This window comes from Erithacus rubecula (genome assembly GCF_903797595.1).
Source record: "Erithacus rubecula genome assembly, chromosome: 2".
NCBI classification, from domain to species: domain Eukaryota; kingdom Metazoa; phylum Chordata; class Aves; order Passeriformes; family Muscicapidae; genus Erithacus; species Erithacus rubecula.
In genome coordinates this window covers 71,220,888-71,248,708 of record NC_136685.1, presented here as the reverse complement: position 1 = coordinate 71,248,708, position 27,821 = coordinate 71,220,888, and the positions used below count along the sequence as shown (strand labels likewise).

Here is a 27,821-nt window from a genome sequence, read left to right as displayed (position 1 = left end):
TTATACACACTGTGTGGGTCCAGAACAGTGATAATTTCATTCCTGGTGCTCCCTGGCATTTGAAAACCCCAGCATGCCAGCAATGCTGAATCAATTACTTTCAGTAGCCAGTGTTCCCAGAACAACCACCTCTTTTTCCCAGGAAAACCAATTTTATCTGTGTAGCTTGTAACAACAAAATGTTGATCTATTCACGCTCTGTACCTAAGTCTCCCTTCTAATCCTGAAGCAATTCAGCCACTGTTTCTCACCCTGTGAGTTGAACCAACCTATTCCACCAATATGCAGACAGAACCAAGCACACAAACCAGCACATTCTGCAAATGTCATCTGTGACAGAGCACGCAGATATCTGCCTTGGGTAGTGAGCTATCACATCACAGATTTTACATGGTTTCTGGCAGGCATTGCAGAACATCCAATGCTACCTGGTAGCACACTCTGGATTTGGAAAAAAAGTTAGCCTATTTCCCCCCCTTCTTTTATGTAAGAAGAGTTACGTTTGACTTTTCCTTTCCCCTACACTTTACATCTAAAAGGAATACAATATAGCTTTAGTGTGATGGCACAAAACTTGAGGTTTTGTGCTTCCCCTCCACTCCTGCTAAGTTCTCCAATAGCTCTCAGACAAGCTTTCAACACCTCCCTAAGTCTGGGACCCAAGAAATAGAATCCCTTCCGTCCTTGGAACTGGAAAGCCTGAATATGGCACAGTTACATATGTAGGGCAAAAGTATAACTGACCTTCACCTGTAAAACCAGAACTTCTGGTAGTTATACAGGTGCTGTACTACTGGATAAAAACAATAATTTAATTGCTTAATGTAGACAAGGCCTCTGAGGAATCTCCTTCTTTAAATAACCCAGCCAAATCAAAACTTCATCAGCAAAACTCGCTCCTCTGAACTCCCTCAGCAAAGAACTTGAAATACTTTGCCTGGTGTGCTAAAAGGAAACAGTGTTTCCCACTTTTTAACCACCTGAAGAAACAAAAAAAAGATACACACTTGAACAACCGAGTTCAAATAGGATTGTGCAAGTAGTAGGTTTCAGAGGATGCCCAATGCACTACAAATATGACCGCTGAACGATCAGGATGCATTACATCTGTGGGTTAAGAAACAAAGCCAAACGCCCAGAGCTGGACTGAATTCCAACGTCTACACAATGGGCGATGCCTCTTAGGGATAACTGACACGTTTTGTGAGAAACCACAGGAAAATATCGTGTCTATAATCCATTGAAACGCATCTGATGCTTTAGCTTCTTATCAGGTTCATTTCAAGCTGTGTCAATTTCTGTCAATACAGCCTTTTTAGACAATTCCTCGCACGCGGCGCTCCCAAAGCATTCCATAACCATTATCGAGCGCAGCAGCGAGCGGGGCAGCGGCGGAGCGCGGCTCCCCCGGCGGTGCCGAGCACCGCGGTGACCCGGGGGCCGCATGCGAGGGGGCGGCCTTGACCGGGAGCCACCCCCCGGCCCGGGCCGTGCCCTGACCTCCGCCTGCGGCCACATCCACTCCCGCCCGCCTCCCCGAGGAAGAGCCACGGCGGGGCCGCGCCGGGACCCGCCCGCAGGCTCTTTGTTCCCGCGGCCGCGGCGGCGCTTTGTCGGTGCCACAGCCCGACCGCGGACCCCGCGCAGAGGCGGCACCCGGGGCTCCCGGCACCGCGCTCCCCGCCGCGTGTCCGCGGCCGCCGTGCGGGCACTCCCGCCGCACCTGGCCGCGCCCCGCCCCGGCTGCCTCCCCGGGCCGGCGGGAGCGGGGAAGCGGCGGGAAAGGCGGGACGCGGAGGGCACTCTCCGGAGGCGCGCGCCGCGGGAGGCCACGGGCGGCGGGAGCGCGCGCAGGCGCGCACGCGGCCGGGAAGGGGAGGAGGAGGGAGGGCGGCCGGGCGGGGGCGCGCACGGCCGGTGTGTGAGGAAGAGAGCGAGGGGAGGGCGATCCCGGGGCGGAGAAAGGCGGCGGCAGCGGCGGCTTCGCTCGGCTCAGGGCAGGCGAGCGGCCACAGGCGCTGCCGAGCCGGGAGATACGGCGGCCGCTGCTGACTCGGGGCATCCTTCCTCTTCCTCCCCGCCCCCTGCCCGCCCTTCCCCCTTCTCTTTCTCTCCTTCCCCACTGTCCGCCGGGGCTGATCGCAGTCGGCGGCACAATCCCGGGGCGTTTCCGCGGCGCCCAAGCCGGCACCGGCCGCGGGGAGAGCCGGTCCTTCCCCTCCCCGGCCGGGACTGAGGAACCCCCCGCTCCGTCCGTGGCTCGGCTGAGAGGGCCTGGCCCCGGCCCCGGCTCGGCTCCCCGGCGGCGGCGGGCTCGGCGAGGATGTCGGGCGGCGGCGGCGGCAGCCGGGAGGAGGAGCGGCGCAAACTCGCCGACATCATCAACCACTGGAACGCGAACCGGCTGGACCTGTTCGAGATCAGCGACCCCACCGAGGTGAGCGACCCCGGCGAGGGCCTCCCGCCCGGCCGGCCCGGTGATCCGCCGCGCCCGGGCCAGGCCGCGCCCCGCGGCAGCCGGGCCCCCGCGCCGCCCCCCGCCCCGGCCGGACGCTCGGGCACGGGCTGCCCTGCGCTGGCCGCGGCCGGGGCTCCGCTCCTCGCTGCGGAGCGTGCGTCGGGCTCCCCGCCGTGCCCGGGTGAAGGCAGGTTGCAGGGCCGGGGAGAGCACGGGAGCGAAGGGCCGGAGCCCTCCCCTCCTCCCTCTCTTCCCTCCCGCAGGCACATGCCGGCCTGACCCTGCGGGACAGGCGGCTCCGGGGCAGGGGAGAAATCCACTGGGAGATGGAGGTGGCGAAAAGGGGCGGGCAAGGGCGAGAATACAGGAGCTGACCCCGTCCCGAGCCCGGCACCGGGTACCTCCATGGGCTTTCTCTTTTTTTTTGTCTGTCTGTGACTTTAACAGTACCGACGGGCGGCTAGTGGAGGAGGATTGAGAATGCCGGTGCCGGGCGCTTTTTTGTTGCTAGCTTTTTTGTTTCTTTAAATATTCGTCGTTGTGCAGAAGGCGCCTCTTGCAAAGCAACCTGCCGATTGTAGTCCGGCGGCTCTCTGGGCTGCTGCTGCAATCCCTGGAGTGGCTTTCCCAGGGCGTGACGGACGGAGCCTTGGCTCTCCGAGCCTGCAGGCTGCCAGCCCGCCGCCTAAAGTAAATACCAGGAGCAGGTTCGTAGACCCGAGTTCACATGTTGTACTGGAAAAACACAGCGGGTAATTCCTGCCTAATGAAGTGGGTGTTTCTGATGGCCGAGAGAGGCTGGGTTTTGTCCTTTTCAAAAAAAAGAAAAAAATGTAATAGTCAAACCACACCCTCCCGCTGCCCCTTGTCATGTTCCCTTTGGCTGGTTCGTGCTGCGCGTCTGGTTTGAAAGCGGCGGGGGGGTAGGGGGAGGGCTGGGGACGCAGGTTACAGCCCTGCTTGTGTGTGACAGCGGGCTCCCTGCGAGAGGGTGGAGGCTGATCATGTGCGCGTTCCCGGGGAAAAGGAGGAAATTCACACTTGCTCTTGGCCTGGCCCTGGTTGTTTATTAACAGAAGCCTCTGAGAAATCGCGTTGGCTTGGTCTTGGAGCTGGCTCCTGTTCCTGCACCTAGGTGCTGATTGCTAGCAGAGCCACGAAAAAGTGTTGAGAGCACTTCTAAGATTAGGAACTACGACACCTTCGGGTATTTTCAGTTCTGCTCATTGCAGACAGTTTCTTGAACACAAAGGTGACAGTTTTCTGTGATTAATCCCTATATCTTGGAAGATTTATCGTAATTAGAGTTCCTTGATTGCATTGCTTAAATTTTAAGAGTATCATTGTTGGCTGACAGTCACTGTCGCAAAAAAACAGTGGGCTGAAGCCAGTGTCAGGAAGCCTTCATGATTGTGTTTGACATAGCATTGTCTTTGGAATTGCAGGTTGGCTGCTAACTGCCTGTGTCTGAACTTCTTGTCTTATTAATGTGTTTGTCCATTCCCAGTAGCTTCTAACTCCAGCCTGTCGTCTTCGTGTTTATGGCAGACTGTGCTTCTGTGGTTTTGTTAGTAAGTAGTTTAACAAATCATACTTTCTTTAGGTCAGCCATGCATATTTATTAGCATAGTTAACTAGAGTTTGCACAAAAGTCACCGGCTTCATTATAGTTATTATTGAAAGAAAAATTAATTTTACTTGCATTTATTTCACACTTTTGCATTTAAGCCTCCAGAGCCTCTGGGGCACACTCACCACTGCCCATGATCACATTTCAATTGAACTACTGAAAGTAAAAAATGGAAGTGCATGCATAATATCCTTGAATGCATGAGCTCTTTAGCCTACTGGTTCTAAAAGCGTTTGATAAGACTGCAGGTGCATTTACATCAAACTGGCAGCAGGTAACAATTTTACAGATAAAGTATATTTTCCTTCCAGATAATTACACTTACGAATGTTCACATTTATTTTCACTCTTACCCTGAGCTGACACAAATTTGGCAATATTTTCAACCCAGATGATGGTGTGATTCACACTATACTATTTATCAGCTTAAATGAAAGCCCTTTTACTAGACTGCTTGAGAACTGACAATCCTCTCTTGTTTCACTGTTTTTCCAGGCTCAGCTTGACCATAAGGCACATACTGCTTTTTGTAGAGACTGTAGCAAGTGTGGCATCTGTGAAGATGCAGTAACCTGGATATGACTTTTGCCTGTGTGCCTGAGCTGGATCAAGATGAATAATTTTAAACTGTCCAGACATAGTTGTTGGCTTGCTGGGTTAACTTAGTAGCCCAAACTGCAGACTGTCATCCAGGAGCTGCTGGTTGGATGTAGAGCTGATGCCTTGTAGTGATTCTTCAGGCATTTCCTCAGTGAAAATAACCTGCTTTAAGTGACTTGTCTTGTAACTTTCCTATGTAATAGAGTAGGATTTTCCAGAGGGGTTAATAGTAATAGTAAATAGTAAAAGTAACTGTAATAGTGGGGTTCAGAGAGATTTATATTTTCAGTAAAGCAAAGGAAAAGGGAAATCTAATGTAAATTGACTAGAATTTTGGCAGTATTGATTGTGCAATGACAGTGAAAGGAATTTGTGTGTGTGTGACTGATGTGCCTTGGTATTAGTTTGTAAGGTCTAATTCTTTGGTGAGATACAGTTGTTCCAGCTCCCTTAGACCCTCTTCTCTTTACTGCAGCGTGTAAATTGTGACATTTTGAAGGTTGGGCAGTATTTTGAAAAAAGTTCAAATGTGTGGGGTTTTTTTTCAGAGAAGTGCTTAATGAAATTAATCTGTTTGAATTCCTGTTAATATTTTATTGAGTAGACTAGTCCTAAGGAATTAGAGATATACTTGTTTGCTTGCCTCTTGTGAGACTTACTTCAGTGTAAGACATTGAACAGCAAAAGCCTTGGATAGGGCATGTTGAATTGTTACTAACTTTTTCTTAACTTCTCTTTGACTCTAGTAGTTAACTAAGTCATTCAGAGCTGCTTTACCCTGGGAATACAGAAAGAAAACTTTCTGTTGCATGCTCAAGGTTGAGTATTCCTCTCTCTGTATCATGTGTTAGGAAAACTGAAGACTTCTTGGGAGTGAGGATTTCATATCTTCACTTGCTTTCACTGGAGTAATCTGTGGACTAATGCTTGAGAGCCAAGTGGTAATTTTAAATTTATTGTGTTTACTTTTTTGAACCATTGTTGCTGTTCTGAGAAATCTGTTTGCATTATTTTACTCTGAAATTTTAAAATTCTTTTTATTCAGAAAGTAGCTCAGAGAAGCACTGTGGCTTGAGAAGCTTACAAATGAACAAAACCAAAACTCTGCTTTTATTAGCAGAAGTTTAAATGGTAATGTTTCAGGACTACTTCTAGGTACAGACCTTTGCTAAAGATGAGTGTAATACTGGTCATAATTTAAACTTAATTAAACTTTACTGTGTCTTCTTTAACTTATGAGGCAATTATTCACTTTGGCAAGTCTGGAAAAAGTACTGGACTTTTTGGGGGAAGGTGGGATGAATCATGTTTTTGTTTGTAGATAAATTAACAGATCCAAAATGAAACAATGTTAACCCTTTTATTCAATTGTTTCCCCTTGCCCTTGTACCAAGTATCACCAAGTTTGGTAGATGCTTTTTCAATTTTTTTTCTTTTAATTTTTTCTGTTAGGCACAGAAACACAGTAAAGAGACTTAGGAAAGACTTAGACCTTTTGCAGTAGGAGATAAAAAGATAGTTTATCTTGATTTAAATCTTGGGTACTTATTGCACCCAAAGTTTTCAAAAAGGAGTAAGTTTAAATAAATGATTTTGTAATAAGTGCATAGAGCTGTTTGGAAACTTGTAGTAGCAAATCATTTATGTAGTTTAGCTTTTTTAACTTCCTCCTTTAATGAAAGTGCTAACTGGAGTTGATTATTAGATAAAACAACTGCCCATGGATGTTTTGGGTGAGGAGTGGAGAGCTACTGTAGGCTATGCATTTATCACTGTTTGAATGCATCTAATAAGATGCCATGTTTCAACTAGGTGTTGGTTTCATCTTTAATGTATGCTTTCCTAGCTGTATATGAGAGGAAGAGAAGTATTGTGTTTTTTCTAAACATGGTTTGTGGGCTAGGAATGTGAATTGTATTTAATTGAGACAGACACTCTTTACAACAAGTGGGATTTTTTTATAACAATTGCCCAAGGGCTGGGGTATTGTTGTCAGAAACATTGATCTGTTGTAGTTTTGTTTTCTGATGGAGAATGTTGTTCTAGGCAAATATACCTCTGTGTTAGTAAAAGTAGAAAGGTCTAATCAAAAAGTATTAAAGAATAACTCCTGAGAGTTTGACTTTTAAATGGCCATCATTAAAAAAAAAGAGAATTTCAAAAGTCTTAATGGCTATTTGATTATTCTTTGTTTGAAAATATACATATAGTCTTAGCAATGAGGTATTTGAAATAACCCTTCAGAATGTGGGTGGGGCTTTTTTTGTGTTGCTTTGTTTTGTTTTTTTGTTTTTAAATATTGACTTCCCATGTGTTGTGTTATATATGTTTGGTCTATTCAGTGTGTTTTATATTGTTTTCTTTGGCTCTAAGTACAAGTAAGCAATATTAATAGAAAATGTTGCACAATACACTGTATGGCAGTATATTTTAGGGCTGATAGAATTTTTGGGTTAAGATCTTGATTCTGGTTCATTAAGTGTCACAGGGAAGACTGGTCTATGACATAAACTTACAGTCTTTTAATGGTAGTTATGCAAGCTTGTTATTTTAATCTAGTTAAAGCAATATGAAATGTGAATTTTTAGGTTTTAACCCCCTGGTGTTTATCTGCATGGTTGCTCACCCATAAAAAGACCTCACCCTTTTAAAAATCTGGCTCTGAGGTTTTTTTAAGACCTGTTTTTAAAATTGGTAAGCTATTGTGTTATGGGTGATAATAGTAGTGGAAATGTAAGTCTGGAGCTAAGGAAACACTATCTAAATGGTAGAAATGCTTCTGCTACCTCTACTAGTTGGATTCTACTACTTTCAGTAGTTTAAGCAAGTGCAACTCTTCATACTCTATAGAACTCAAGAAGCTGGTAATATATCTGAAAATACTGTCCTTTTAGGTCTGCCAAACCTATGGTATGGAAAGCAAACGCTCTCTGTAACTAATGTTTAAACTAATATTTAATCAGTCTGGGAAGGTAAATGGAATCCTGAAGACTGATGCCTGTGCTTTTTAGTGAACAGAATATTTTTCAATGGTTGCTACCACTAAGCAGGCACAGTTCAAGAGATAAAAACACTGAGGCATTAGTTAGAGGTTCGGGATTACTAATTGTACTTTACTGGGTCTGAGCTCTAGTTCTGCATTAAAATGGTTGGAGAAAGGAAGTCAGGGATGCAGGCCTGCTCATGTGCATCAAAAGGAGCATTTGAAGACCAGTTTTCCTTTAATTGAGTCAAAGTGAATAGTCATTGCAAATTAAGTCTTAGCACTCGCTAGAGAGTCCCAATTATAAGTTTGAATTAAGATATTGACCACAGTCTACAGACAACATAATGTAATGAAAATAATTCTAGGAAGAAGTTTTAGGCTGTGCTTTTAATATTGCTTATAAAAGTTATTTTTTGAGCTAGTGGCTGATTAGGTCCATACAATTCAGAAATACTGGCTTTAAGAATTCCCTCCTGATGTGTGAATCTGTTCCCTGCCTAAAATGCCTTTGACAAGCATTACTTTTCATCTGAAACCCCCCCGAGTCCTCTAGACACATAAGGGATTCACTTTGTTTGTACAATTGTGTTTTTTTCTGTCAAAATAATTCCTCTTTCAGAGAGGTTAAACCAAGATGGATGGAACACACTGTTATGATTTTTGAGGGGAAACCCAGCTTTATAGTTAGTGAAATTCTGCTCTTGTGTCTAGATGCTTTTGTCATATAAGGGGGTAACAAAACCTAAAACTTAGCTGGAAAGTTATAAAAGTTGAGATGAACTGGTGTTTGTGGTAAAGCTGTAGATAAGAAATCACTCTGACTTTATCTTTGTGTCAATATCTGTTGGAGTAGTTGCTTTGTTATAAATGGAGGGAAATGAATTGTAGATGTGCGAATTTCATTATATGCATAAAGAAAATAACTCTTTCTTTTGACCAGTGGTTCTGCTGAAGGTGGAATTAAGAATCACAGTGTGAATTAGTAAACTAAATGTTGTGATAAGCTTAAGAGAAATCTAATTTAACAGATATTGCAGGTATGTAATGGAGTGTTTACTCTGTCTTTCAAAGTGAGCTTCATGCTAATGGGAGCCTCTTCTGATGTGTATTTGAGCAAAACACTATTTAGGTAATTGTTGGTTTTTCAAGATTTTTGACTAGGAAGAATATTTGCGTGTGGAATAGATACATACGTCGTGATGTTCATTTCCTCTTGTGAAAAGGCTAAAGCCTGTTGATTTCTGCTGTTAAGGTTGCTAGGTAGATAAACCAAAGACAACTGATAGTAGTTCTGAATGCATGCATGACTTAGCTCATCATTGTTGTTAAATCTTTTGCAGAGATTCCCCCTTCCCCTTAGGTCTTTAATTGCAAGTAAAAATTACAGCTTCTCTGTAATTGTCTCTGTCTGGAAGCTTGAAAATCTAAGATAAAAACTTGAGTCAACAGAGGTAAAACTCTGTAGACATGGTTTGGACCTAGCAGTAACAGTCAAATTATCTTCCTGGACTGTATTGTGCCTCATGAGCTTTTGCACAATGAAGATGTATAACATTGTAATATAACTTTTTGCAGGGTAAGGATAAGTTTCCCACGTGATTGGTTGCCTTCAGTCATTGAATTGCAATTCTGCCTTTTGCTACTGTCTAGTTTGGTTCTCTAGTAAGACTAAAGAAATCTGCTTTGACATGAAATCCAATGTTTGTTACTTGTTTTTTTTTCCCAGCAGTCACCAATTTTTCTCATACCTTCTTATTCTACATGAATTTAATGTTTTCTTGTGTTAGGTACATGTAACTTGTTTAAGCCATTTTGTGTAATGCTTCAGGATAATGGTCTCTCCTTCTGTTATGGACATTGCCCTCAAGGTTATAAACTGATTGTTATTATGTATTTAATTACATTTTCTAGATCTGCCTTCTTCCCTTGTGGGCTCACTTGTAAGTTAGACAGCTCCTCTTCAGATCATCTTCTAGCACAGATGCTCTTACTAGGGAGCCATTCCTCTGATTCTTGTTCATTCTTGTCTCCTATGGAGACGCCCTCTGTCTAGATACTGCTTGCTTCATTCCTCTATGCACTGTGTAGAACAGGGCTCTTTATTGTCCTGGTCTGTCTTGCAAAATTTCGTTGTAGATTACTCATTTTGAATCCTGGAAGAACTGGAAAAAATCCTAGGACTAGGGCTGTCATCCATAAGATCAGTACAGGGTGTTAAGTGCAAATTTGCACTTAAATGTAAACTTAATTTTTACTTGGTTACATGTATTTGTAATTTGTCTTTGAATTTAATCATATTAATAAAAAGAGTCAGTTAGAGTTTGATTGTACTGATGAAATTGTGTATGCTCCTCTAAGTTTGTTCATGTCACTCTTCCAGTGAAGAGCAGGAATTACACATCAGTTTTGAAAGTTTTAAGCTTTTATTAAGTGGTGCTTGATATATCTTAAGAATAATTATAAATTGATTTCTAATTTTACTTATGTATTCCAAGAGTGTAACATAGATTTAACTTTAAAAAACAAGAGTTACTATTGTTACTCTTTTCATGGACATTAGCAAACTGACTAGCTTGTTATGGAACTGGAAATTGAGTCTGTGTTTGGCTATGACTCCTAATGCTGGGTCAACTCTTGGGTAAATATTTTGGAATGGGTTTTATGCACTGCAGTACTAGTTGCTATAGAGTGATGGCAGTCTGAAACAATGGCTGCAGGGTGTGGTTTTTTTATTTGGTCAGTGTTTTTCTTACTACTTTGATAATTTGCACTCTTGTAACTAGAACTCAGGAGTATGAAAGCTCTCAAAAAACTGCCTAGTAACAGATGATAGTTTCTTTATGACCTGGTTTAAGGCTTCCTCGTGGTGACTGGTGTTCCAGGGCATGGCTCAATATCTGGCTTTACTGTGTAGTAAGAGTATCTTCTATAGTGTGAAAAAGTGAAAAAGAATGAGTTGTCTGGCAACAGTATTTATTTGGCCAACAAAGTATGTTCCTCAGAGCAGTATTTATGAACTAAGATTTCAGTGCATAGACTTTTCAAGCACTCCATGATGTATTTAGTAGAGCTTTCTCTTTGTTTGATGACTTCACTTGTCAGTCCACACTCCTCTGTTTTCTTAGAGGCAAGATACATAATTTGATGTCAGTGTCATGCTTTTACATGTATTTATAATTTGTTTTTATATACGATACATACAATTGCTTACAAAACCCACTGGAAGATCAGAATCTCACTTCCTAATGAAAATTAGGGGCTGTTGGATGGCCTGTGGTTGGGCAAGAGTTGAAAGAACAAAGAAATGTCTAAAACAAGAAAAGGTCTCATTCCTTCTGCCCTGCAGAAAATGCTCTACTTTGAGCAGTACATCAGCTTGAAATTGAAACAGGCCCTTGAAATATTTTGTTGTTGTTCTCCATTTTAGTAAAAGAGTTGTGCCCTGTTCTTACTTTTAAAAAACATCAGGACAATGCTGTTTGTGATAGTGTCCTCCTGGACGGGAAAAGGTCTACGTGGAATAAACAAACAAAACTGAACCAGGTTGTGTTTTAGAAAGCGTTGCATTGCTAAAATGGTTTTCATAATATCACTTTTTTTATGTTGAGAAATCTGGTTTGCATTCATCTTCCATGTACAGTTTGATAATATTTTCTGCATTCGGATCATATCCAAGCATTGCATACTTCTTGTAGAATGCTGTGCATTTTATTGGGAAACATGTAAGTTATTTCCACTTAAAGTGATAGCCTTACTGGACACGACTGCTACTTATTTTCAATGTAGACAGAATAAAAGTTTTAAGACTTAACACTCATTGTACATATCCTGGCTGTTGAAAGACTGAGATAGTTTCTTTTCATATCTGGAAAGGGAAAATGATGTGAAAATTGTGATGGAAAGACAATGTTTACTAACCTGCTAATTGATTTTGATGGATTTGCCTGTTAGGTCTAGTGTTTGCTGTATAGTGAAGAAGTTAAAACCTGGAATTACTTAAGATTACTGCATTTTGTGATCTAATTCTTCAGCTTTTTGAAGCCTTTAAAAAAAATAAAAGGCAAAACAACTGTTTCCTTCTTTAAAAATCAGTGAAATGCTCTAACAAGGCCCTTCTTTGTTTTGTGTGAGATGTATTGTAATACTTTTGATAAAGTCTCCAGCAATACTGAAACTGTATCTAGTATTTCATGAGAGTTGTTCTTGTCGCCATGGCACAGGGAGGGCTATTTCAATAAATCCACTTGTTATGCCTATAGCAAACTGTTTTCAGACAGATAAGGATTGATATGTAGGTTGAAAAAAAAAGAAAAAGAGAACAATGAAGTAATTTTATGCACTGACTGCTGGTATATTCACCAAAGCCATCTACCAGCATCCAAAGACCTAACCAGCCCAAAATGATGACATTATTGCAGTTCTAGGAAGTTTTCAATATATGAGTAATATTTCAGTATTTGCAGTCTGTCTCAGGTGTTCTAGCCATTTAATAGGAAAAAAATAAAAGTGAAAGAAGAGAGGACATAGCTCTCTCCTGAAGCCTTTGTCAGGATTTACAGTAAAACATCTAGTTTTCTATTACCTTCTGATTTCTGCCTGTCAGTAGCTTTTAACCAAAGGTGACCTGTAAGGTAGGATCTGTGATGAAATTAGTGTTTGAATTTTACAGTTCAAAATTCTAGTAGATTTTTCTGAAGCAGTAATCAACAGTAACTCCTAACATTCTGATACTGGCTCAGTATCTTGAGTGTTAGAAGTTCTGGATGACTTACTAATTCTTACTGTTGAAAATAAACTGTTCGTGATCTACTACAAGCTCCAGAATACTTTTGTTTCATAATTTGCTTTCTCACCTGCATTAAGTTTAAGCTTGAACTCAAAAAATTGGTGCATCAAATTTTTGAGAGATTAGACGAATTTGAACAGTTTATCTTCTCAAAGTAGTCTTCATTCATTTTGAGTGATTAGTGATAAGTGTCAAGTGGCAGCACAAAAATTGGTAGCATTGTACTAACCTGAGACAGTCATGTACTGAAGCTCAATACTGATACTGGTAGTTTGTAAAAACCTTTTGAAACTTAGCGCTTAAGTGTCTGTCTTATCTTCAGTGTTCCACATTTGTCTCCAGGTCTTTGAACATTTTTGTGTGTATGGATGCTCATAGATACCCATGTATAGAATTATAAATGCACTTCTCTAGTTCTCTCAGTAAACCTGCCTGTGTTGAGACCTTTCCTCTGCATCAAAAATCTCACATCCATAACTTTAAACCAGACACTCCAATATTCTGCTTTCAGGGGAAAATGCCAATTAGAGCAGTCTTCAGATGTGTTTGTCCTGCTATGCTGGCTTCAGAGAGCAGCCTTATGATTATCTGCCTCTGTCAGAAGTTTCCCGAGGTTACAGATCAGCCATTAAATCCTCTACACCTGCCATGTGGACTTTGTAGTTTGGAGTGACCTTGCAGTTGGACTTGTTTGTAACCAGCTAGTCTGTGTGCTGATGGTGGCTGTGACACCTGGGTTTTCTTCTAAGGGAGTGCTTTTTTCTTTGCTGTACTGTTATAACCATAGATACTTTCCCCCTTATTTTGAAAGGATTCCTTTTAATAGGCTTTAGGCTTGTCTCATCTCTTCTGGGTATCTGCTAGGTAGAGGGAGACTGAGTTTCCTGGATTAAGTTTATACTGAATTCCTTAGCTGCTGAGAAGGAAATCTTGCACCAAGGGGAAAAATTCCTTCCTAACCACCTCAGAGGTAATAAGGATGGTTCTAAGAGCATTTAGAGCTTAATTTATCCAAATCCTGAGGATAAACAGGACGTTTCTGTTGAAAAGGGTCTGGACAATTTCTCTGATCCTTGATAGACATGCCTTTTTCCTAGTGTCAGCTGTCTCCTTCTGTGGCAATATCATGATGTTATTGGTAGTAGTAGAAACCTGCAAGCAGAGTGAGATACCAACATATTTCTGATACCTTTATATCCTCAATTTATGGAGTGAAATGTTGAATAGCAATGTTCTTTGTCATGGCTGATGGATGTGTGAGTAATCTGAAGCTATTTCCACCTCAGCAACTGTAAAAGAGGATGAACACTTTAACAAGTACACACACTCTGTTCTGCAGCCACTTCTTCACCCACCTCTCAGCACTTCTGAGGCACAGAAAGGAAGTGGGCAGTGTTGACCCTCTTCCTGCCATCACTGCCATCTGATGGCTGTCATGGGGTTCTGTCTTCTGCCACGCAGAACTGTCCATCATTGGTTCTTTTCCAGCTCTGTGGTGTTGATCATACTGACTTTTACAGCAACCACAAGTACATGTTAGCAGTTAAATTTGTATGATGCTTTTTACTGTGGCTTTCAAGAGCTTTGGCCATCCCTTTCTCTGCCTTATTCTCCGCCTCCAAGGTCTGTCTGACTTAAATATTGTTAAATGTTCACAGCATTTTAAAATTGGTGCTTAGTCTATTTCAAAAATTTATCTCTGTGTTTACATACATGAAATCCAGGTAAAATGAAAAAAAAAAAAGAACCAACAAAACTTCAACAAGTTTAGGTTTTGCTAAAGCTTACTGAATTTGTTTTGGGGAAAAGCTGCTTACTTGCTAGATGCAAGGAGACTTTTTCCTTTAATTACTTAGCTTTCCTGTTTGTATGTGCCAGTACAAAATAATGTGGTAATCTGACTTTTCCTTCTGTTGACTATCTATCTAAACCAGTTTCATAGGTAGAATGATACATTTTGTTTATGTAATGAGCAATTTTGAGTCCAGTTCTTGAAAGTGGGCAATGGTCATTCAAGTATGTTTGGAACTGAGTTATATTACTTGATTTGATTTTTTTTTCCCTCCCCCCCCCCCCCCCCCCCTTAGAGTGCTTCTTCAAGTTGTTGCTATTAGCAAAATTGAAGGTTGGGACTAGATGATCTTTAAGGTCCCTTGCAACTCAAGCTGTTCTGTGATTCTAAGATGATATTTATTGAGGTCATGTGTAGCTTGTACTTGTGACTAGCTGCATCATCTTCTTAAATTGTCATGGTTTGTATAAAAAACATCTAACATTCTCATGTTGTTATAATGTTTCCAGGACAGTAGGATGGAAAAAGTGATGCAGATACATGAAGTAAAGTGTTGAAAAGTGTTGTAAGTTTAGTTACTACAGAGCCAGAAAGAGAAGCCAGATTTTTATAAATGTATGCAGTTCTCTAGGTTATCCTAAATTGATATTTCACCTTATAAAACATAGGGGAAGGGAGTTAATCACACTCAGAGTGTCATCTTCCAGCACCATCACACTGTCTCTGGTTTTAATGTTAAGTGAATTGTATGGGATAGCAAAGAATACCCCTTTTCTCCACTGGGGAGCATGCAGAGTGTAACATATCTTCATAGAAAACTTGAATAATTTTCATATTTTGGATTTTGTTTGTTTCAGAAACACTGCTGTATTAAATATACACGAGACTGCATCATTTCAGTAAATAGGTAACTTAAGTTCCAGATTTGATGAATCAAACTGCCAAGGAGTTAGAATGGACCTTAAGAATCACCTGGTTACGACCCCACCTGCCATGGGCAGGGACACCTCCATCTAGACCAGGTTGCTCAAGGGTTTATCCAGTCTGGCCTTGAACACTGCCAGGGACTGGGCATCCACAGCCTCCCTTGCAATCCTTTTCCAGTGTCTCACCATGATCACAATAAAGAACTTCTTCCCAATATTTCTCCTCTTTCAGTTTGTACACATTGTAAACTCCTTGTTCCACCTCCAGAGTTCCTATCAGACTCATTTTCCAGCTTCCCTGTAGGCCACCTTCAGATATTGGAAGGCTGCTTCAGATTTCCACACAACATTCTCTTCCAGGCTGAAGAATCAGGCAGAACAGCCCTAGCTTTTTTCCCAGTAATTTCCTCTTTCCACATATGTAATTTTCTGTAAGCTGTTAATTAAGGCAAGCATATATGTTTTATTAAGATTTTTGAAGCGAGTATTGAATACAAAAAAAAAATCAAAATCTGGAAATGGTTTGCAATAGTAATTTAAAAAATGAAATCTTTTTGAATGAGTTACTCTAAGTACCTAATCATAAGGAAAATTTGTGTTTCACTGTGGAGAGTAATAACAAATGCACAGAACAAATGATATGATGCTAACTAAGAGTATGTGAAATGTACATGTGTTTTTGTTTGGGGTTTGGGTTTTTGTTTCATTTGTTTTTATTTTTACACAAATAAAGCATATTTGTAGGAATAAGTCTAGAAAAGTTTACTGTCCTCAGTAGTAGAGAAACATACATGCTGTAGTCAGCATACATATTGCACTGGGAGACATTGTTATTGTTACTTAAAAGGAAAAGAAGCTAGAGACTCCTTAGATTTTTAAATTCCTTCCCACTTCTGCATGCTGCTATCTTTGCTTCATGACAATTTTTGTTTGGGGTCATCTTCTCATATGCTTGTGTCATACTCCTTCACTAATGAGAGGATAGACCTCTTAACTTTTCAGCTATGTTAATTCTGATTTGCTACAGAGATTGTTTGGCTAATATCAGCAGTTAGTTAAAGACTAAATTGTTTCATTGTGAGTCAGAGTATACTTGAAATTTTGTACAGTAGTATCATTTATGCCTTCATTAACTATGTTTTAATATCTGACTAAGCCAAACCAAGTTACTGAATGCTTTTGTAATCTGAACCTGTTTAAACTCGAAATAGTCCTGTTCACAGTTAATCATCTGCGTTAATGTTTGTATTATAACTTGTCCTTGCTCTGTGTGCCACTCAAATGACAGTCCCTTGATAAGGATAAAATTAAAGGTATTTTTATAGAATTGTGTTTTAGAGCAAGAAAATGCCTGAAAGTAATCAACCATTTAATTTTCTGGTACTTTCTTGAAATGTAGAGATGACAAATGAAAGATGGGAATTTAAGTGAAGTTAACTATTGGCTGCAAAACTAACTACTGGGCAGAAGTGCAGGACTTCTTGAAAGTAAGAGTTCATGCACAGTACACTGGCAAACATTCTTCTGTCAACTCCTAATTAACAGAGCTATAGAGACCAGTTTTGTTAACCAGTGCTACATGATAAAACCAGTAATTTGTTCTCTTCTGGAAGAAATTTGTAAAATAGAGCTGGTAGCACTTTTAAAAACATAGCTCTTTGGTAACCAAATGTGCTATTTGAAGGTGAAATGAGCATTTTTATGAGTAGACTCCCCTGAGCAAAGTTACTTGCTAACTTGGGAAATGCCTCCCTCTTTCTTATTTTGTATTGAAAAAAGTATATTATAATATTCCATACAAATAAAAAAGGTATATTTTTGTATGTCTGAGGCATATTACAAAAAACTTCAGTTGTAAGTATAAAATTGCAGTATAAAATTTACTTCAATATATTGAAAGAGTTAGATTGAAAAGCATTTCAAGCATTTTTTCATAAAGCTGAAGTATATTCCAGTGGATTGGAATTTAAATAGTGAACAAATTATAGTTAAGGAAGAAAAAGGATTGCATTGCTTTAATGAAAATGCATCCTATAGCAACTATAGGATAGCACAAATACATAGGATGGTAGTGAATCGCTTGGCTTCTTCCACTCAGGTGCTTATGTGGAGCTTCAGGACTGAACTGCTTTCAAAAGTAAGATGTAGAACCTATAGAATTCTCACTGGTTTGAGGATGTAGGGAGGGTGAGGAATGCTGAATTTATTTCTTTTTTTAAAAGCCACTTCTTCAGAGTTTTTTGCCTTAAATTTCTGTGTTTCTCTTGAGTTTTCTGATTTTTCATTGTTTTATGGTTACATAATCTTTCTTGAAGATTGAACTTCTGTGTTAAAAGAATTATTTCAGGCATGCAATTCATTTTATCTGTATTAAAAGTGAAATCATTATGCAATTCACTAACTACAAAAGTGTTCTGCAAAAGAAAACTTCTCAGATGCCAGTGAATAGTCAAGTAGTGAAACGAGTTGCACAGGGAGGTTGAGCAGTTTCTGTCCATGGAGATTTCTAAGAGCAGGCTGGATAAAGCTGCAAAGGAGCCTGATAAGACCTCAGAGATGATCTTTCTTTCACCAGGAGGTTTATTTGGAAACTCCTGAAGGTCCTTTCTTCCTGAATTATTTTGTAATCTTAGGTGGTTCCATGGTGTATATATACATTCCAGTTTATTTCCAATTGTGATGGATTGCATTGCATTATTAATGACTCTTCTTATGTGTAGTAGAGCCACTTGTATAGGGTTTGCTCTCTCTAATGTCTACCAGTTGGGCTTGTACCTGTAGAGAAATTTACAAATGTTATGCTGCCACTTAATTTAGGCATGTATTTGAAAGCTTTGAATTTTGAAATGCTTAGATTCTTCTTGAAGTTTAGCACAGCATTCTTCTACCCATCCTACACAACCTTCAGGACTGAAAATACCTTAATGTTTCAGGATCACTTCATGTATCCTTTGACTTAAGCAAACCATGTTCTGTCAGTGTATCCTGTGTGATATCTTGCCCAGGGGAGATAGGGTGAGGTCCTAGTGCTTTCCTAGGATGGGAAGCAAGTTGTGTAAATTGCACACAATTTTGCTCCGATTTTCTGTTCTGTGCTTCTTCCTTCTCCAGATCACATACCTGTATTAGTTACTGGAATGTATAGTTGCAGTGAATGAGCTGTGCTGGATTATTTTTGTTGATACATCTTTATTGGGGATAAAGATTTGCTTTCACTCCTGATTATTGTTAGTGTATAAAACTGTATTTGTACAGTATGGTGTGTTGACTAGTTCAGTTACTCATACTCCACCTCCATGTTCTTTGTTTTGAATTCTGCTATTGTGATTTGGGTCTCTGTGGGATGCTGAAAAATAGTCTGTGCTGATAGTGTACCATTTTCAATGGAAGACATGCTGAAGTACAAGTTTGAAATTAGACTATAATCTCCTCTAGCCACAGATGTTTGTAACTACTTTGTTACGTCAATGGAGCATTTTTACTGTTAAAATTTAAATTGCTGTTTTGAAACTTGGGTAATATTAATCTGTTAATTCTGCAAATGTTTTAGGCTGGTATTAATATAATAGGAATGTTAAACTGAAATAAACCAAGTAAGAAAAATCTCAGAAACTCAGCATTAAATTTTATATGTTGATACTAGTTTCAAAGAAGCTTTAAGTCACCTTTTCTGCATGTTATTCTGGTGCAAACTTGCTGGCCATTCTTAAGTAGCTAACTACTACTTTGACTGTTAATCCCCATGCCCAGGTGCTTGTCCTAGGATTTCCTTCCAAAAAATGCGGTTAAGGTTTATTGTGCACCCTGGAAAGTAATTAGATCAGGACTGGTTTGCCTTAGAAGTTGTGAGTTTAGAATTGTGAGTTTCTCAAGAAAAAATATCCTTCTGACAGTCTCCTTTCATAAGTGGCATCTGCTCAGCTGAAGACAGTCATAGTAGTGAGTGGGGGGATGCTGCCTTAGTTATGACAACATGAAATCTTAATGCTGGGTGAGCAAACTCTGGAAGGGAGCTGTTGAGTTGTATTCTGTAAGATCTGTGATCATCTGCTCTCAGTTCTAGGAATGAAGCTGCTGCCTTGACTAAGCAGTGTACAAATACAGAAATTCATTGTTTATTTTTAAATTCATTATTCCAGACTAGGGTGTATAGGAAGGGTGAGGAAGAAAGTAGTAATATGAAGGATGCCGATGAGATGATTAAGTATTGAGCTTTTCAGTTGTCTTTTTGTTGTTCCTGCCTCCTCCCAACTCCACACACCCAGTCTTGTAACTGATGATCTGACTGACCTGCTCTCTGAAACTTCCTCACTCTTCTGTAAGCAGGCAGTGGCAACCCTTTGTGAAACAAAGAGCAGGGCACTACAAAGTGAGGGGACAGTATTAGTTGGGTTGCTGACCTACCAGACTGGATTTATTCTGATGCTAAGATGAGAAGTGAGCAAGAGTTTCTTGACTACTTCAAATTTTGAGCACTTAATCAACTGAATCAATCCCATACTTGCCTTTCAACCCCTCATCATGTCTAAAAGTGAAGCCAGATTTCTGCATTACCTTATATTGCAACAAAATGGTAATTTAGGATGTCTTACATAATTTTAAAGAAGTAATGATATATTAGTGTTTATGACTGGGAATAGAGCTGCCTTGCTACTGTTTGAGAATCATAATTTTCCATGAAACATGAGTAGTCTTGCACAGAACACTTACTGTAACGAGAGACTCAAGTCCAAAATATTTGAGACGTTGTTTGTTTTTGTTTTTTTTTTTTTTCTAAGTGGGGTGTGTATATCTTGACTGTTGTTTGAGAAAGTAATGGTGGTTTCTAACTGAATTCCTTCTGACAAAAAGTCACTAGAATTGGTCTTTATGCTACTACCACATGATACCTTTCTCTAGATTATTTCTGCTATTATGAAGAGAACTGCAAAGGAAATGAGGAGCTTCCTATGTAATCAACTGGTCAACTGCTGTTTCCTCTATCGGGAATAGTGATGGCGATTATTCACAGTCGCTGCGTTTGCATTGTTGTCCTGAGCATGGAATAAGAGACTGAAGCAGTAGGAGGAAAAAAGAAAATAGAGTGGTCATGGCTGAAATACTTCAGTTACAGAAAGAAAGTAGCTTTTTACTGCATAGTTAAGCTTTTGAGTGCTTCTCTGTTTTAATGACTACTGACACAATGAAATGTTACCTTTAGCAGATCTAATTTAGCTTTTTAAACATGTGTAGCCCACCCAGTCTCTGGATTGGCTTTGTTAATTGACTGCTTTTTCAAATCTCATTGTCTTTTAATAATTTTGTTTACTCTCCTCCTCTGGCTTGTTTTGTTGGAATGGTGCTACTGTGGTCTGTGGATTTAGGAGACTCTCAGGGCTGTAAAACTGTCAGTGTTTGTGTGTGGACAACATCTGAGACATCTGATGCAGCATTGTTTTGTGGAAGATCTCTTGGCACTGCTGAGTAATTCCTGTACTATTTGTGTCATTCCTGCTTGAGATGAATCCTTGCCTTTTTATGCTCATTTAAAAAAAATGGAGCCTAGAATTAGGAGCTCTGATGTACTCTGCGCTCGGTGGCTCCTGATGTTTTGGAGAAAACACTATTTACAATAGAAAATAATATCACCTTGGTATTTGATACCTTTACTTTTAGTTGAAGCAGTAGAAAACTGTTTATTTGTGTATAGGTATGGGCTGCTATGTCCTCTAGTACTACAAAAACATGACTTTAGTTCTCCTCAGTTAAGTGATTTAATAATTGAATTATAGTCTGATTTTATTTTAATAACCTTTTTTAAGTCTACTATACTAAGATTCAAATACTGTGTTACTTTCATAATATTTTGTTTGTTCATCCTTAGGCAAGTGAAATAGATGTTTAGACAGGGATGATGAAATTCCTGCATTCCCACAGATAGCCATTTTATTTCCAGTCTGGAGCCAGCCTCTATCATACAGCTGATTGGTTGGATTTCTGGATTCTTCAGAAGCATTCCTTATCTCTGTAAACTACTGCTATTGGCTTTATTTTGGGAAAGGAAAAGTATGTGGATGAGATTTCTTATTTATAGCTTAACCTGGTAAAATGGCTTTTTAGCTCCAAGAATGCTTCCTTCACCCCTTCTTCAGTTGAACAGGTTTGTTTAGGTTTTTTAAATCCCTCCTTTATGCTGGCATTGGGTTTTATGTGATGCCAGTGTCATATTTTCTCTTGCTGGAAATGTTTTCCCAAACAGGACTTAGAGAGGGAGTAATTTTTCTCTTGAGATAGCCATCCAGTTGTCAACAGTTAGGGACTTGGTGCGGAATTTATTTCTAGGTCTGACTAGTACATCTCATTTTCTGTACTACTAATGATAATAATAATGTGGAAGATACATAAAAGAAGAAAGTATTCAGATATAAAGATTTTCTTGTTAGAAAATCCCTTTAAGAGAGAAGGACCTTTCAGCCAATGAACTTGCTTTCAGTCTGATGAAACAGACACTGTTGTAGATTGGGAGCAAGTGTGGAACCCCAGTGGAGAAAAGGAAGTTGGTAGGTAATTGGAATGTAAAATGCTTCTTCTTCAGTGAGAAGGTCGCCAGCTCAAGTACAAAACATTAAAGTGTATTGTTATGTTGATAGCTACATGGTATCTTTTCTTTCAAATCTAAAAGTAAACAGAGTAAAATCAGAAGCAAAGTAATGTTTTGGTTGTGCAAGTGCCATAGGAAGAAACCTTTTTATATGCGTGGGACTTCTTTGAGCTAGCTTTTGTGTTAGAATGGAGGACTTTGTAGTATGGGAACAGTCAAAAGAAAAACATCACAAAACAGGGAGAGCAAAACCACTGTCAGTATGAAGATATTGTTTGTGGTGTTACTGCAGAGAAAGCCCTTTTTTAGCTGTCAGCAGTTGTTTTTAAATGCAACTAACTGAGGCTGAATGTCATTCACCAAGCACAGTGCTTGATGAAATTGTTGCCAAAGATTATACAGCAGGATTAAGTAGGATTTGCGGAGAGAAGGCTATCAACAGATGAATTTTACCAAACTATCAGAATTACTGTATAAATTTTTCACAAGCTGTCTGTTGCCATGCTAGTCCAACATTAAGATAACTAATGGCATTAATAAACGGCCTTGTAAGTTTTAAGAAATGACCCGATTTCTTTAAATATAAAAACAAATAATTCAAAATGAGACTTCCTGAAGGATTTTTTGAGTGGCTGAATTAAAACAAACAAACAAACTAAAACACAACTCTTTTTAGGCATGCTCCTGTTTGGAAGTTGTAATGTCAACCCCGTATTTCTTTTTAAGTGTTCAAGTTAATGCTTTCTGATGTCAAAAACTCACAATTTCATGTGTTAATTTGGCTATGTTTGTTGTATCTGTAGTGAACAAATATAGTGTTTGCTGAACGTGTGGAAGAAGTGACCAGAAGGATGTCTTAGCTTGTGTATGTGTGTGTTTACTCTAGACAAAGCTGCCTATAAAAGCAGCATGGTTTTGTGTCTTTGGCTATGATCATCTCACTAAATTTCATTCATCAGTGCAGATTTTCAATTTGGAAGTTTTTTCAGAACTATTTTTGTAGATTTTTATGATTCCATAGCTGAAGTATGGCTGGTTTGCCCTTGAAAGAGGAAAGTACGTATTTCAGGTAGGGAAAAAAAACTAGTAGTAGTTAAAAAAGAGGTCCTTTGTCCCATTTCTATAGAATTTTTTACAATAAAATTGCATTTTTTGGTACGTTTTTGCCTTATATTATTGCTTCAAGCCTGCTTGACTAACCTAACTTATCTGGGAAATAACTTTTTGAAATCTAGTCAAAGGTTGTTTTAAATCAGAATCTTGAGTTTTGAGGTTTAGGGTAAATAATTTTTGTATTTTTATTGTAGATTCCGTGCTGAAGTTTGTCTACTTCAGGAGAATCAGGTGCTTGTTTTCCTATTAGGCTTGTTAGCATTCCTAGTTCAAACTCCTGACTAATTAGCCCGGTTGCCAAAGCTCCTGCATGCAGAGTATCAGATAGCACCAGCGTTTCTCTCCTTCAGTGTAGCTGGATGCCTTAACCCTGTATGGTGCTGATTCCAGTTCATCCACAGGACTGAGAAACCAGGGTAACACAGTCAAGTTTATCATTACAGAGTAGAAATTGGCTCAAACTTTACTGGCTGTGTCAGCATAAATACATGGCATGACCCATATAGTATTATGTAAAAATGACTCTGTTTTTATGGTTTTCTTTGATACTCTTGTCATACTAAAGCCTGACAATAAAATAGTAAAAATACAGTGCTACTTACAAGAAATTAATCCAGACAGCTGTCCATTTAAAAGATTGTTGGTGTCACTTTTTTTTGGTAATATAGTGAGAGTTTATTTCTCTTATTTCCAATATAGAGGTTATACTGAAAACAAATCAATGTGAATGTCAGGTGGTTGAAGTGGGTGTGATTTCTGAGCTGGTCTATGTATTTTTCTGGTGACAACTTATCAATGGGTAGCAGCTTGTCAAATTTCAGTTTTAATTTTTCTGTTGGTTCTTTGATTGAATCTTCAGCTTATGTCAGGAATGTGAAGTTGCCACTCTCAGTGGTCAGAAAGAGAGGAGATATTTGATTTAGTTAGTACTAAGTAGTGTATGCACTTCTGGATACTAGAGAATCCAAGTGGGAGAGAAATGCTAAGAATAATTTTATTTGTGCCATCCATGTTAAAACCATGATCAGCTTTGGGAGACAGCTACAAGAAACCAGGCTTCATGAGTTTGATTACTGGTGGAAATGCTTTTTTCAGTAATGCAGCTTTCTGCTGTAAGTAGATTTGACATTTCTGTTAGAGATATTGAGTTTTCACCCCCAAAAAAGTATCTTTTCAGCTTTTAGTAGTTTCACAGATGAATTTGCAAAGTACTTGTATTGTAATTTTGTATGAAATTAAGACTGTTTCTAAGATATTTCTCTACCAGAGTTTTATTATAGAGGAAAAAACTCCATTCTTTTTAAGTTGTAGAGAAATTATCATGTAACTCTGGAATCTAACAATTTGTATGCCAGTTATAGAAATAGCCTCAAGATTACAGTATTCTAAATTTTAGTTTGTGACTGTAGAAAATTAATTTATCTAAATGCCATGTGTTTGTGAACTAAGTTTTAAAAATATCCGAGAGATTTGCCATTTCTGTAACAAACTACAGTTTCCACTTAGCTCATCAGGGCTGCCTATCTCTGCTAGGCTGCTGCATTTCTGCTGCCTTCTTTGGTCTGGTGCCTATCTGACCTGTGTCAAGACTTCACAGCCAAGCCAGCATAGCCTGAGACAAAAAACATCAAGTGCCTTTTGGCTGGGGGTGCTGGAGTCAGCTGTGTGCTGATGCTGGTGCAGAAATGGGAATGAAGTGTCCAGCTTGGCAGAGATGGTTGTTTCATGGTTCCTTCAAGTTAATACAGGGTGCCAGCAGAAGGACAGTTTCCCCCAGCTGCTAGCACTGACAATTTCTTCCACACCAAATGAAGGGAAGGGAAATACCTTCCAAGTTAACCTGATTCATGTTGCTGTACAGCTGCAGGATGCTGGTGCCTGGCATAAGAGAGGAGTTGGGAATGATTGTGTGAGTATGAGGAAGTGCTTTCTGCAGCACCAGTGTTTCTGTTGTTGACTGTGTCTGCACTTTTAATGTTCAAGTGAGTAAGGGCAGTCTTTTTTGTGGCCTGATTGATGCCTGAAGATACTTCAAACACAGGCATTGCAGCTCTGCAAGTAGCAATGACAGTGTAAGTTCAGAGCCTGAACTTTCATTCTCCCCCTTCAATTTTCCTGTTGCATTTTTGTTTGAGGTGGATGTAATAAGCTGTTTCTTTTCCTCTAAGTGGGACTGGTTCAGAAGGAACAGTCTTTAACACAGTAAATAGAATGGAGAGCTTTGATTTATTTCTGTGGGTTTTTAAGATGGAGCTGAAAAATGTTACAGGGGATTGTCTGTACTTTTAATTCTTCTCTAAATTTTCTGGTGTTGCTCCTTAGCAATTGTCTTAGTTGCACAACAGTGACAGGCTGTAGATAAGTAGTAGAAAGGTAAGCAATATTTTATTGAGGCCTGTTGCTATTAGTTATTTTTCCTCTTTTAAAGATGCCATTATTAATTCAAAGGAGGCTTTGTTTGGTTTTAACTCAATTTTTTACCTGTTTTTCAGGTATGATTGAGCTCTACCTGTACCTCTTTCCTATTGTTGGAGACCTTCAGGGTATTTTGATACACCAGATGTATATCAATCACTTTTCTGTTTCATTACTGTCATATCACTGCCTTCAAACAATTTTCGTAATCATAGTAACAACAACAACTTTCTTAACAAGCTTTTCCTGGGTATATTTTTTATCAGAGTATGTGTGGGCAGTTGCTGCAAGGTCCTCAGTATAAGGGTATTGGTAAAGTCTCTATATGATACCAGCATCAATATAGTTTATAAAGGGTGGTATGTTTTAACTTGGAGATATGATTTAATCTGTAGCTTTATTTTTATTTTGAATTTAATCAATCTAATGAATGATTAAACAGTCAGCAAACTGTGGAAGTGCTTATTGTTGAGAACATTTTTGTTTGATTTCTTCAGTTAACTGCAGGTTTCATTTTGCACAAAGAACAGATCTACATGTTCTCTGGATGATTGTCTAAATGCTGTCCATCCCAGCTTAACAAAGCACACCCTGCAGGGGGCAGGCAGCAGCTGTGTTGCAAGTGCTGTGCTGATTTTGCTGATCACATACTGTAGGTTTGAAACTTAAGAGTTGGAAGGTAATGCCTATCATGCTTTTGGGGAGTGCCCTTGGCAAATTTTTTTCTTTTCATTTTTAATAGGAGCTGCTTTTCAACTCGTAAATCTTGGGTGAAGACACTTCATGTTGCTTATGTAATAATATATTTTGCAAAAGGTTATGAAAACTTTGGTGTATTCAGAATGAAGCGTGGTTGATGGCTGCACACAGAATGTGGTAGCTTTGGTAAAAGACTACTCTGAAAAGAACTTGTTTTTTTTCTTTTTGAAGTCGGTAGGAAACACGCTGCTTCATCTACCTGCTGTAGATGGGTCTCTTTTGAAACTTAATTTTTTGATCTGTGAGGTGTAAGTTAGCAGGAAAGTATTGAAGATTACTGTAATGTTTGTTTCATCCTGAGAGTTTTTATGTTAATTAGTCTTGCTGTTGGGGACAGATAGGCAACAGGAAACAGGGACAATGCTTATAAAGTATACAGTAAAATATGTACATCTATGATAATTCAGTGTTCACATGGGCATTCAGACTGCATTTATGAAAGTTAATCCTTTTTCTAGTGGATGTGATAGTTATGGACTTGAATTTGGGCCTTAGTTTAAGATTTTGTGTACCATATGTCATATGCTGCAGTGGGTTTTGCATTGACTTCATTGCATTACATTTATATTGTGAAAATGTTTGTAGTACCTTTTGTCTTTTGGTCTTGAGGTTTTGTTTCATGTTGTAGTGGGGCTGGTTCCTAAGATTCTATTTTCCTTAGGAAAATAAAGAGGAGGTTTCACTTAGTTATGATCTTTGTGTTGTGGGTTATTGGTAATTCTCTCTGACAGAAAGGTCAGATGTGGTCCTGCTTCTGTGAACATTACAGTGTCAAAACTGTTGTGGCAGAATGAGTCATTCTGTAGTAGAAAGTCTTTGTTGATCCAGGTGTCAAAGGTTTGGAAGAGGAAGTAAAGCTGTTGAAAATTAGTTTTTTATAGGAGCTGTTTTTTCATCTGTATTGTTCTTCCTTTCTTCTGTTAGATTAAAGACAGTCTTTTATATGAAGCTGCACTTTTTGAAGTTAACTCAAAAACTGTAGCTTAACAAGAACACTTTCTTTGCTACATGGAAAACAGTTTATAACAGTTACCAGGATTTAAAAAAAACCAACTATTTGGAATTTTTTTTTTTATTAGTATTGACTGTCCTCGAGTTTCAAGTTGAGCACTCATTATGGGAATTGAATGCTAGAGCTGGGAATGAGAACTAGAAACCTCACCCTCATGTAATTTCATAGTGCTTATTCCCTTACTGATTTAAGTGGGTTTTAAAATATTGTAAGAAATATTTTCTAACATAACATTCTTGTATTCATTAGAATTCCACAGATTTGTTGTATGTATGGCTTTTGGAGAGGCAGAGGAAGCAATTCCATTTTACTGTGTAGACTGACAGCAGGTCAGATACAAAGGCGTTATATGAATGTTTCAGAATATCCTGCAGTGATAATACTGTTGCTGTGCTAACCTGTTAAATCAATATTGTGACCTGAATTCATTTGAAAGCAACTTGTATTTGCTTTTATTCTAATTTTTGCACTGTGGATTTGTTTTATTGTTATTTATACTCTATTAGCAAAACTCCTGAGCAACAAGACATGAACCTGAATAGTAATTGCAACTTAGTTCTCTGTAGATTTTTGCCAGCAGAATTTGAATGGGGCACGAAGAAAGATGTGACTTAGCTCTTAGTGCTGGATTTTGGTATTTTCTAGATGCAGTCATGCAGAATGTGCTTGCAAGGCAAACAGTGTTATCAATGCAGCTGAAAGAGATCAAAGCCTCTTGGAGGGGGTGCAGATGAGAATTTCTGAAGAGAAACTTGTGTATTTTT

General features: G+C 39.3%; 1 protein-coding gene across 18 annotated transcripts in view; it reads left to right on the top strand.

The window, feature by feature from the left end:
• The first annotated feature begins 1,867 nt into the window (after window positions 1-1,867).
• The window catches only part of AFDN (afadin, adherens junction formation factor), a 112,886-nt gene continuing 86,932 nt past the window's right edge, over window positions 1,868-27,821 (top strand). For 2 of the 18 annotated variants that reach the window (XR_013773507.1, XM_079299298.1), the window contains exon 1: window positions 1,868-2,437. Coding sequence is in view for 17 of the 18 variants with exons in the window: in XM_079299298.1 (XP_079155424.1) it covers window positions 2,324-2,437 (114 nt within the window). In the remaining variant the exon portion in view is untranslated. The remainder of the gene's footprint in view (window positions 2,438-27,821) is intronic. The other 16 variants (XM_079299302.1, XM_079299301.1, XM_079299293.1 and 13 more) reach the window with 12 other exon arrangements.